Source organism: Myotis yumanensis, unplaced genomic scaffold, assembly GCF_028538775.1.
Source record: "Myotis yumanensis isolate MYYU_CA2020_CCGP unplaced genomic scaffold, mMyoYum1.0.hap1 SCAF_3, whole genome shotgun sequence".
NCBI lineage: Eukaryota > Metazoa > Chordata > Mammalia > Chiroptera > Vespertilionidae > Myotis > Myotis yumanensis.
Window position 1 is genome coordinate 16,471,851 of NW_027223754.1, and position 12,499 is coordinate 16,484,349.

Genomic DNA, 12,499 nt, shown 5'->3' on the forward strand with positions numbered 1-12,499 from the left:
AACAGCTTCTGAGGCTTTCACATCAAGTAAGGCTTTACTACTGTAGCTGCCAAAAGGGTGACCTTTCTCCTTCCTGTCCCTCAGGCATACCCCGAGTATCTCATCACGTACCAGATCATGAAGCCAGAAGCTCCTTCACAGACTGCAACCGCTGCGGAGCAGAAGACCTAGTGAATACCCCCTGGGAAAGCCAGATCAGATTGAAACCTAGGACTGGACTCGAATGGACTGTCTCCAACAAAACCAACATTCTATAAATCCCTGACAGCCTAGAAAAGCTGTTTGTCGTTACGAAGCATTGCTATAGTGATGGATATAGTATGAGTAACTGATACATACTCAACTGCTGCTGTTCCCTTTGAGGAAATGTTTACAGGGGCGGCCTTTTAATATATCTCAGGCTCACTTTCATTGCAGTTATCCATTTCTAAAATAAGATTGCTTTGATCTAGACTTGGAAATGGAAAAAAAGAAAACATAACCAGTACGTTCCCAAATGTTCACAATTCACACACTACATTTGCTTTGTTATATATGGCATTTATATAACAAGTACGCATATCCAGGCTCATTCTTAGTTTTTTCTAAACAGGCGTCATTGGCTTTTTTTTTTTTCTTACTTTGATAATAAGCTGGAGCCTTCTTGATGATATTTTGCACAAAGTCACACTGACTAAAATCATTAGCAATGCAACCTAAGCTTCTGGCTGAACAAGACTAGTCTCCACTTTTTTTCACTTTGATTTATTTTATATGTGTACTTCTTATAAACATAAATTGAGATGGAAAGGGAAAACATCAGATTTCAGTCCTTTTATTGATTGGCCAGTCTTACAAGGGAAAGGCACAAACATCAGCCTGGCTTGGAGCTCCCAAGGTGAGAGAAGCAGAGGGTGAGAGCCTGCTGTCTCCAGTACCAGCCTGCTTCAGAGGCCTCAGGACCTGCTGGGACCCACCGGAGCGCAGCCAGGGAAGGGGCGCTGCCGTCAAGCCTGGAGGTGAGACAACCAGGGAGGGCTGGGAAGGAGAAGCCGCTTCCGTGCAAGGAGCCTGTGGTTCTGGGCTGTTGAAGCAGAAAGGGACTGCGGGGACGCCTCCAAGAAAAAATCCTTCTCATTTCAGCCGCACCACCAGAATCGTTGCTCCAGAACAGCTGCCTTATCCAAATTCTGTCAAAATATTGTGCTTCATTGGAGTCACAGAAATATCACTTATTGTTTCTCTATGTTAGAAAGCTAGGGTTTAAATCCTATTTAGCAGATAAATAGGCACAAATGCAAGGACTTTTTTGTTTACTCAAGATTTGGCACTTATTTTGAGTGAGGTTCTTCAGATAGTTTAGATAGGTCCCTGCACTAAATTTTAGAGTGGTCTCTTCAAACATCTTATAGACGAGGAAAACAGAAACTTGAAACCAAAGCTCTTTCAGTTATTTTCTTAATGAAGATGGAGAAATACCATACTGTTACTTCATGAAATTACTACTTTGTTTAGCTTGTTAATCAACATCTGCTAAGTGCACATGTAGACACTTGTGAAAAATTAGACATAGTTCTTACGCTCGCCCTTTTCACTTAACTGAACATCGAATGAGTGCATTGGTTTATTACTTTCACATGCTGTGCACCTACTCAGCTTTGAAGCAAAGTAATATGTGGTAAAGAAAAGGAAAAACAGGATGGCACAAACTTGCCATTTCAACTTAAAGTCCTGAAAACTAATTTGTTTTTTAATGCAGGCTGATTAAGCTGTGACCTCATTTAATTGCCTAAAGAAAAATAAAATAGTTACATGCAAAATTCCTAGAATGGCTCATAAAATATACATTTCACTTTCTCTCTGGCTTGAGTCCATTGCTAGAACTAGGCACTGGGCATTAGTTTGAGTTTTCTAGCTCAAAATTAAATCAAGAATTAGCCTCCGTTTTTGCTTCTGATGAAGTTTCAGTGTGTGTCTTGGCTCCTTGTTTAATAGCCCTAGAATTCCATATGGAGCTTTGAAGTTTGATATTCATTAAGAGGGCTTTCTCCCCCCGCCCCCTTTTCCTTCTGTTTTGCTGTGTAACAATGGGTTGGTAAAATTGGCATCCGCGTAGTTTTCAGTAGCTGTGAAAGTGTATATTACCTCCCCACTTAGGCATAGTTTAAAATGGTAAACACAGCTGTGATTTTTACTTAAGTAAAAGGGTTAATATGGTATAGATATCGAAAGCTTTATAGCTTTGAAAAAAAGGCCACTACCCGACTGTGGTTGTATGTCGTTTCCATCATGCTAACTGGATTAATGGATGTGCCAGTTTTAAACTTCAGCCTTACACTTAAGAAGTTAAACTGTGGTTCAGTATTTAAACTGCCCATGTTATGTATCGTCTGTTCTGTGTGCCGAGTAAAGGTACCATGTAAGGGAGACATTTGCAGTGTTTCTTGTCTTGTAATGATTCAAGTATATAGTAGTTCTTGGAAGAAGGTGTACATATTATTCATCTGCTAAAGAGAATGGGTTCATTAACATCTCACAGGAACCAAATACATGTCTTCAAAACTTGAAAACCAAAGGTCATCATGAGTGTACTCAAATTAGCAAAAGTCAGTTACATTTGGGTTTCCCATCTAGAACAGTGTGAAAAACCCTTTGGAATGTAAAAGCATGGCGTTGAACTAGGCTGAAGTCCACTTAGGTTCTTGTATACATACGTACTATACAGAACACTAGCTAGTTGAGGACTTCCAACATGGCCTCCCCTGAACTGGCCGCTCTGTTACGCAAACTGAATGAGAGGGAGAATCTGGACGCCATCAGCTCTACTGCAGTGCTGACAGGGTACTAGACATGGCCAGCCTGGATGCTTGAGACAAACAAGTTAAGTGCTCTGGACTGGACTCTTTCTCCTTCTACTTGGCCTCCTCTTTTTCCCAGGCTGCTAGTCTGGAATTATAGATAGCACCAGCAATTACCTTTGACTCCACTCATTTTCTTCCTGTCTTCATTTTGAATCTTGCAAAAGGAGACTGTACCTTTCTGTTTCCATATCACACCTAGACCCAGGTGTTCGGCCTGCTACTTCACTAAACAAATGACAGTATGGAACCCAGAGTTTTAATTCTATGCCTGCAAAATAACAGCAGCACAACCAGGATTTTTACTGATCTTTTCCTTCTTGGAATTTAGAGTTTCTAGCTTTTCAATAACATAAATAGAATAAACATCATTAGGATGTTTCCATGAAACAGCATCCTTGTGTTCATTTGAGCTTGATGTTGGAGGGTAGACTAATTTCTCTTTGCTCTCAGTGCATTGATAGACATTGAGAAATGCCTGAATGTGGCAAATAAAGTAATATAGATTAATATTCTATTATTATAGCCTTTATACAAATAAAACAAAACTTGGTGTACTCTGGAAGAACAGCGTGAGAATTCAGTGAGCTGGCTAGGTTTTTCTGTTTCAGTACATCTCCCAATTGCACAATAGTTTTATTGGATGTCACGCACCTTCTTTTTAAACATGTGCACTCTCTGGATTTCTGTAAACTCTTTGAAACAGGAATGGTGTGTATTTTAAGCACCTTTCCCCAGTGTGTCCAGACCCCATTTGTATGATAATCTGTGATAAACTGCCTTCTTACCAAAAATGCCCATGGTGTGACAGTTTTCTTTTGGGCTGATATATTGCATAGTGAAAGAGATTTGTAGTTATTCAGGGAACACTAAAAATCGACATTAATACAGGGTTTCATGTGTCAAAAATTTATTTTAAGACTAAAGTTAAACTTGTTTGATGTCAAATCAGTCACAGAGGAACGAAAAGAAAGTAATTGTGAAGACAATGTTTGAGCTTTGGTTGGGCACATCTAGTGAGCAACAAGGAAATGCATTTTTTTTTAAACCACCCTTCAAGGTGAGGCTTCTTCAGACACTTTGTGGATTCTGAAATTAATATACAACTAAATATTTCTTACAAAAGCCTTAACTATGGCAGAAACTTTTAAACCTTTTATATCCTAATAAAAAGTTGGAATTCCATTTCTTGGTGTTTGAAAGGTGTCGGTGAGTGGCTATGTCTCTGTGTATCTCACGCCTGTTAGGCTTATGTGATGAGGGTATATTTCCTAGGTCATGCTCCCTTCCATGCAGAGAGCTGATGCAATCAGCCCATTTCAATTTCTTTATGTCGGAAATCCTCCAGTTGCCAAATCATCTGGTTTGGAGAAATGTAGAAAGATTTCAGAACTTGCTAAGTATTGTGTATGTAGGAGATACAGCAACAACTCACAAAGCGATACCCTGTAGAATTTCAGTGTTGCACAAGCTGTTTTTCAGTCATTTTAAAGCATAAACCATGGTGACATGTGAAGAACAATAGGAAGCTAAAGATTCCCTATACTTTCTAAGACCAGATATGTTTGTGTGTGATGGTTCTGTGCATCCGCTGTGGGTCTGCCTCCTTTGAAACAGCGTTCACACTGGAGAGATGGCTGCGTTTTGGCTCTTCGTTCACTTATATTTTCTGTTTTACACTTTCACATCTCCAAACCCCACCCTGCTACCCATCTTTTCCAACGGATTTCTCATTCTCCAGAATTCAGATGGTTTTGTTATTTTTTTTTTCATCTGTCTGCCTATTTCTGCAGACAACCCTGAAAGCATTTGCAGAGAAATGCAGTTAAACTCTGATAGTGGAGTCCCTTACACACTCCTTGCCCCTCCCACGGTTCAGGATAAAAAAGCTGGAAAACACAACAGTAAAAATTAGAAAGGAACCCAAATCTGCAAGGCTAACAGCCTAGAGCTAGAAGATGACCTTGACTATATAACCCTTGTATTCATTATACGAAATATTTAAACTCTTCATGTGCATATATGCCTGCTTCTGCTTCCATTGTTTCAAGTTCATCCTGTCTTTGTGATAGTAGTGTTTGTCTTTGATACCTACAGACTAAAAGGTACTTTTTCAACAAGATTTCTCAAAAACATTTACAAAATCAGCCGGGAGGAAATCGACTATTTCCCGGCGACCGCATTTAGCGTAGTACTTGTGTTTTCTCCTGGTGTCGTGCTCTGTGTGGTACCAGTGGAGTAACTCTGGTTTCCTGTTGGTGTAGTTTTATTTTGTCTGTGTGACCCACTGTGGCAAGGGTTTCGGTCCCCTCCCCTTTCTTTTCTGCATTTGTGTATCTGTAGGATTGCCAGAGAGAATACAAGACACCCAGTTAAATTTGTATTTCAGGTAAATAATTTTTTAGCTTACCTATGTTTGGTGTATTACTTGCCATATATTTACAGTAAAAATATTCTTTATTATTTATTTGAAATTCAAATTTAACTGAGTATCCTGGTTTTTTGCTTTGTTTTGTTTTCTTTTACTAAATCTGGCAACCCTATCGATTTGGTCATGGAAGATGGCTTACAGCATGTAATTCTTCTAGCCTTCACTTTCTTTCACGTGGAATGGAAGACCTTTTCTCCATCCCCCTCTACTTTCCAAAAGAGGGCAGCGAGGAGCTAACCTGCCTGCGTGGTGGGTTCCTATTTAAGGCATCTTTATGATTATATTTAACCTGTAATTGTGCTTTGGCTAAATGTCTAACTTACAGTACTTGTAATTGTTTAATATTCAATAAAAACATTTTTCAAATATCCTGTATGTGGACAGCAGTTAGCTCTGAAGTGTTTTCATATCCCTTTTTGCTCATTTCAACCTGACCAACCTTAACACAACTGACCTAAAACTGTCAGAACCCAAACAACCGTTTTCCCTCCTGACTTTCCAGTGTGGTCTGTGCTGGGAGTGCCTTGTCCTCACCTCTAAGCTCATGTGGGAGTTACAGAAGGTCAGTGAGCGCAGGAGAAGCACAGGTTGCTTTTAGAAATGTCTCTGCAACAGAGGGCGCCGGCCAGACCTCGCACCAGTTAACAGGGCGGATCAGAGGCCCTGCCCACCTCTGGTGCTCAGAGAGCCCCTCACTCCACCTGTCCTGTTGGAGGCGGGAGAGGGGATGCTTGCCTCCTGTGATGGTGACCATGAAATGCCTCGCACAGTGCCTGGCACATAGCACTGAGAAAATGGTTTCTTTCCTCCCCCTCTCCTTTCTCCACACCTAGTGATTCACTAGATAGCAAATTGGAAGCTAGAATTTTATCAGATTTCTTTGCCAGAGGGATTGTCAGAGCCGCCAGGAGACATAAATTCAGTACTTGGAAGCACTGACAGCCCTGCAAAGAACAGTAGCTCTCACTGAGCCCATACCATGAACCAGGTGTGTCGTATGCATTTCCTACCAACCCTGCAGAAGCGGGTATTTTAATCCCCATTTTACAAATGAAGAAACTGGCACTAAATTGTGAAATAATTTCTTTTATATCCCAGAATTCTTCCCACTATAGATTATGGTTCTGAGTGATACTCACCACCAAACCCTGACTGTATGGAGTGTGAGTGTTGAAGCAGGAATGAGGACAGCCAGGTGCTGCTACTGCAAGGTTTTCTATCATCTGTGTCTAGTGAGATCAGATTCTAAATGCCATTGGCCTCAGTTCCTCCCCTTTGGTTACTGCTGTGTTAGAAATAGAAATGGTCTGAACTGTGCATAAAAAGCAAATGGAATATGAATAAACAACTTGGAATATCAGCAACTTGGTTTGGTCATTGATACAGAAGGATTCTCAGGGCCTGCTTTTATAGCTGAAACTCCTGTGGGTTGGAGGCACTGGGAGAAGTGTTTGTGAGGGGTGGGGGAATGGTTATAAATCACTTGCTGGATTGGATGTATTTTCTACAGGAAATTACTTCCTAGGAAACTAAGTCCTATTACTATAAAGGGGCGGTGCTTCTTGGGCAGCAAATTTTGAAGAACTGTGTGTTGTTTTTGTGTGTGTGTGTGTGTGTGTGTATGTGTTTAATATATTTTTATTGATTTCAGAAAGAAGAAGGGAGAGGGAGAGGGAGAGAGATAGAAACATCAGTGATGAAAGAGAATCATTGATCAGCCGCCTCCCGCACACCCCCTACTGGGGATTGAGCCTGCAACCTAGGCATGTGCCCTGACCAGGAATCGAACCATGACCTCCTGGTTTATGTGTCGATGCTCAACCACTGCGCCACTCTGGCCGGCTAAAGAACTGGCTTTGAATGATACTGCCCACATTGAGTGCCTGGTGGTTGTGGCACAGTTCTCAGGTTAGGGCCCGCCCACCATATTGTGATGGCACTTGTGAACCTTTACCATATTGCACTCTTCACTTCTCCTCATGATTTTAGGGTCATCAGACAGTCCAATAGGCCTCCAGGCAGAAGGGGCATATGGTGCTACATTAGGAATAATAAAAGGTCATCTGTTCCCATTAAGTTGGGACTAGCTGCCAGGTTTTCTGGGTTGGCATCTACCCTGAAGACCTGGACTGAGCAACAGAAGTGGAGGGGAGATGGGTTTATGTCTTCATTTGACTAATTTCCACCTGTCGTCTGGCTAATAAAACAGCTCAGCTTAAGTAAGACAATATGTAGGTAACATTTTCATTTTGTTAATATGATTCTTCACATACTTTTCCTGGCCAGAAACTGACTTGTAAAGTAAGTATGTTCATCTTGACTTTCCTGATCCTGCTTACCTATCAGGAGTACGTGATGTGAAGCATGGATGTGAATCATTGGCCATATGTAGGGGCTGAAGCTGTCAGGAAATCATGACGCCGTATGCCACTAAATTGCTTCACAACTCCGAGGAAATTCTGTGACGGCTCTGTCTCTACTCTTATGTCTACCAAGTAGGAATACTGTCTGCCAAATAGTTATTTAACAGGAATATTTGGAAGATGTACAAGGTGATGCCAATCAAATGCTATTGGAGTCCCAGAAAAAAATGGGAGTGGAGCAAGAAGTTTAGGTGACGGAACAGTCCCTTTAGTGCAGCAGGTTTGCCAAAGGACCGTATGGGATGACCACCAGCCCCGCCATTAGCCTGCCTGGTTCTTAGCCTGGCTCGGCCACTTACTGGCCCCGTGACCTTAGGAAGCTCCTCATCTGCCCTGTGCTGTAGTTGCCCAGCTATTTTGTAGAGTTACTAAGAGAATGAATAGAGCTAAAGGCAGGACTGTTTGGAGCACAAGGAGATTTTTCTCTAGTATTTACTGTGGGAACCTGTTAGAGCTCCTAGAAATAAATCTCACAAAATTACAGTGGCCCCTCTGACTGGGTCCCCCTGGAGTTTTTAACTCCCAGAATTGTCCACCCCGAGCCTCCAGCAATTCGTTAAGTATAGCCTTCTTTCCCTACCCAGCCCTGGCTCCCACAGCGGTTTCCACTCGTGTCTCGTGTCCGGTGAATTGTTATATTCTGTATTCGTCTGTCAGTCTCTCCATCTGGGGGACAGTCATTTTCCCTGTGTCCTTACCTCTCTTATGCATCTGAGGAGAGTTGACATTTCAGTCTGTTCAGCCTTTTGCATGTTGTTAAGACAGGGTGGCAGCTTGCAAGCTGCTTAGCTGCAGAACTGGAAACCCCACACCACAATGACTTTAAAACACACCACCAAAGGCATGAGCCATGAAAAGAAGACATTGATAAGCTGAACTTCATTAACGTTAAACTTCTGTGAAAGACTGGAGAGGATGAGAAGACAAGCCACGTACTGGGAGAAAATATTTGCAAAAGATATCTGATTGAGAACTATTATCCAAGACATGCAAAGAACTCTTTAAAATTTAGTATTAAGAAAATGAACAACCAAAGTGAAAAATAGCCCCAAACATAGACACCTCACCAAAGAAAATAAACAGATGGTGAATAGCAAATGAAAAGATGTTTAATATCATATGTCATCAGAGAAATGCAAATTAAAACAATGAGATGCCATTACACGCCTATTAGGACCAAACTGTGGAAGATAGACGCCACCAAGTGCTGGTTGAGGATGTAGAGCAGTGGGAACTGTCATTCATTGCTGATGGGAATGCATAATGGTACAGCCACTTTGGTAGTTTCTTACAAAACTAAACATATATTCTTACTATACAATCTAGCAAGCATGCTTCTTGATGTTTGAAAACGTGTGTACACAAATGTTTATAGCAGCTTTACTTATAATTGCCAAACTTGGAAGCAACCAAGATGTCCTTTCCTTCATTAGGTTAAAGGATAAATAATGCTGCATCCACACAATGGAATAATATTCAGTCTAAAAAGCAATGAGCTATCAAGCCAGGAAAAGATGTGGAAATCCGGCTGCCGTGGCTCAGTGGTTGAGCGTCAACCTATGAACCAGGAGGTCATGGTTCGATTCCTGGTCAGGGCACATGCCCGAGTTGTGGGCTCAGATCCGCAGTGGGGGGCGTGCAGAAGGCAGCTGATCAATGATTCTTTCTCATCATTGATGTTTCTATCTCTCTCTCCCTCTCCCTTCTCTGAAATAAATAAATAAATATATATATATATATATATATATATATATTTCACTTTTTTTGTCAGATCGGCAACAAATATATATTTTGGTATGCCATGAGATGAAGATGGTTAAAATTCTGCCCTATATAATTCTTTAAGCTAAAGAAGAAATTAAAAGTGAAAATTTTTTGCTATTTATAAGTAATTGATCCACATTATCAAATATTATGCAGCCATTAAAAAGGGTGAAGCAGAACTGTGTGAGATACGGGCCAGCCATGCATCCTGAAATGGGAAAGCCAGCTGGGATTCCCATGCATGCGTGCGTGCATGCACCACCGTCACCAGCACAGGAGGGTCTGACTGAGCAAGCACCTTGCCCAACTCTATTGCTTTGTGCCTTGGCAGCACAAGAGACAGGATGAGTCTTCCATGTCTGTGTTCTCCAGGGCCATCCCTAACGTGGGGCAGTAAGAGTAAATGGCTGATCAGACTGAGGGCAGGGAACACCCAGGGGAAAGATCCTGGCTGATGCCTCGAATAGTATCCTGTCAGACACATAACTATAAAATGCATAAATAAATGTCTCAAAGTCATTACACCAAATGTTCCTTTCGGTTACTAAAAATAAAAGGAGTGGGATATAAGGTGGGGATATGGCGGAGGAACTTTCACTTTTTACTCATTTATTTGTGTTATTTGAATTTTTGGTAGTGACCATCTTATTGGTGTATAATTAACATCCCATAAAATTTACCCATTTGAAGCGATTCAGTGATTTTTAGTAAATTTACTAAATTTAAGCCGTATACAACCGACCAAAGTGGTGACATAGAGTCAGTGTGGGAATGTTATCTGTGGGGAGGGGTGTCCCAGCAGTGCGACTGCCTTCTACATTCTTGTCACAGCCCTAATCACTGGTGCTTGGGCTGTTTAAGATCGACGTCTGCCATTGAGGAGCCATCATTATCGCGCCATCCTGTGCGGGGCACAAAGTAGCTTCTCAGATGGAAGACACTCCCTGTCTCTTATTCAATTCTTGGCGTTCTCTCTGCCTAGAGAAATCAGATTGTTGGAGATTTCTATCCGTCTTCTCCTGTCACCATCCTTGAGTGGTGGTCAGAGAGCAGAAGTGGGCTCGCTGAGCCGGGCTCCACTGTAGATATTGCCAAGTGCACAAGAGTATTAAATAGCCCAAATCTTTCCTCCCCTGCCAAGTCATCATAGCAGCAGTTTCCAAGGAAAGGATAACCTGAGCCAAAGGTGGTTGAAAATGCATTTATTTTTTTGTCAAATGACCTTTTTCAAGCAATAAATAAAAACAGACATGTTGACTTTTCTAAAAAACAAAATCAAACAAAAAAAATCCCCTACACTATATACATCCTACAGAGATACAAGCATATCAAATGTAGAAATGACATCACTCCGGAAGATGGGGCTATTTACACAAGTTACAAGTATTGCATTGCTCGGTGGTGAAGAAGCCTCCCCCTGGGATGACTCATAAACTCTGAGAAAGGCCGGGTCGCCCCTGTGCTCCTGGGAGGTGGGAGGGGTATCTTCAAAGAGGTGAAACTCTCCATTCATCTTGACAGACAAGGAAACTTCCAAGGAAAAACATCAACATGCAGACACTATTCAGTTCCCTAACAATACTCCCCAGATCAGCCTTCAAGCATGAAATGGTAGCCCCTTCAGGTCACATGCTCTTTGAGCTCCTGAGAGAAACCACCTTGACCCTCAGCCAGGCTGGGACTGAAAGTGAGACCAGGCTGAACCAGTGACAAGCCCCTGGGGGTGGCGTGGAGGGCTTTGAAACATGCTGATGCCTGGGGCCCTCTTCCAGAAATCCTGGCTGAATTGGTCTGGGATAGCCTGGCAGCAGGGTTTTCCAAGCTCCCCAACTGACGTGAGTGGGCAAGGTACCCACTGCTTTAAGGTGGGCTTGGTGGCCAACAGCCCCTTCCCCTCACATCTGAATCAACCATCCCACCTCCCTCTCCACCTTCCAAGGATTTTAAAAATTGCCTCATGGCTTCCCAACCTTGTTGAAATCCACCTGGAATCCACCTGGAATGAGCACCTGAGGACAATGGCCTCAGGAGAGGACTGAAGCTGGACGCTCCAGGCCACCTGCTCACGGTGACTTTAACCTGCTCCTGCTCCTTGGGGAAGCCAAGTCCATTTCCCTTGCTGCTCCCTTACTCATGTATTTGTGTTATTTGAATTTTTGGTAGTGAACATCTTATTGGTTGTATAATTGACATCCCGTAAACAACACCCTTACGCCGCACTGGTTCTGAAAGGGAACTGGCAGCACTCCTTGGTCTCTACAGAAGACAGAGTCCACTGACTTTCGTAGCCAACAGCACCGCTGATCATCAGTGGAAGTGGCCATTACAGAAATGCCTCATCACCAGAAGCCACTTCATGGGAGGGATGGCGACTGAAAGCCACTGGCCATTTGTACTGACCCTGTGGTGGTGTCTTCACTGGAGCTACTCCAAGTCATCCAGTGGCTTCTGATGATGAGAGAATAACCCCATACCTCCTTTTCCAATCAAGCCAATTCTCTACTTTATTTCTGAGAGTCTGGGGACTCACGCTGTTACCAGTACACAGAAAATGGCTTTATAAATAGCAGTTGACACTGCACTAGAAGACTCGCATTGCAAGGCAGGGGAAGGCCTGACTGGGCTGGTCCCGAGCTCTGACACCCATGGGGCTGGGATCATCTGGGGAAGCAGGATACACAGGTTTTGGCAAATGTATACTTTCCCTCCCCCCTCGAGCAGCCCTCCTCCAGGCCTACCCACTGTTGGAATCCATAGCTTTTTCAGCTGCAGAACCCACCTGACCTCATTTATCACAAAACACAAAGGGACTTCCAGGAATCAAGGAAAAGGGGGGACGTCCAATTTTGCTGTGTCTGAATAGTTCCACTGTCCAGGAACCCCAGCCCCACCACCCCTCACCCCTGACTTCCGGGGAAGGAGGGAATCTCGGGCATCACCACCCAAGGACGGGGCCTGACAAAGGCAGGACGAATAATGCCAACACGGGTTCACGTTCGCAAAGGAAATGTAAGGAACCAGGCCCTGTCTGGACCGCCAGGCTG

General features: G+C 42.9%; 1 protein-coding gene across 1 annotated transcript in view; it reads left to right on the top strand.

The window, feature by feature from the left end:
* The window catches only part of TNKS (tankyrase), a 151,492-nt gene extending 144,884 nt beyond the window's left edge, over positions 1 to 6,608 (top strand). Inside the window, exon 27 of the mRNA XM_070408327.1 lies at positions 85 to 6,608. Coding sequence (XP_070264428.1) covers positions 85 to 171 — 87 coding nt within the window. The 3' untranslated portion in view covers positions 172 to 6,608. The remainder of the gene's footprint in view (positions 1 to 84) is intronic.
* Positions 6,609 to 12,499: the final 5,891 nt, after the last annotated feature.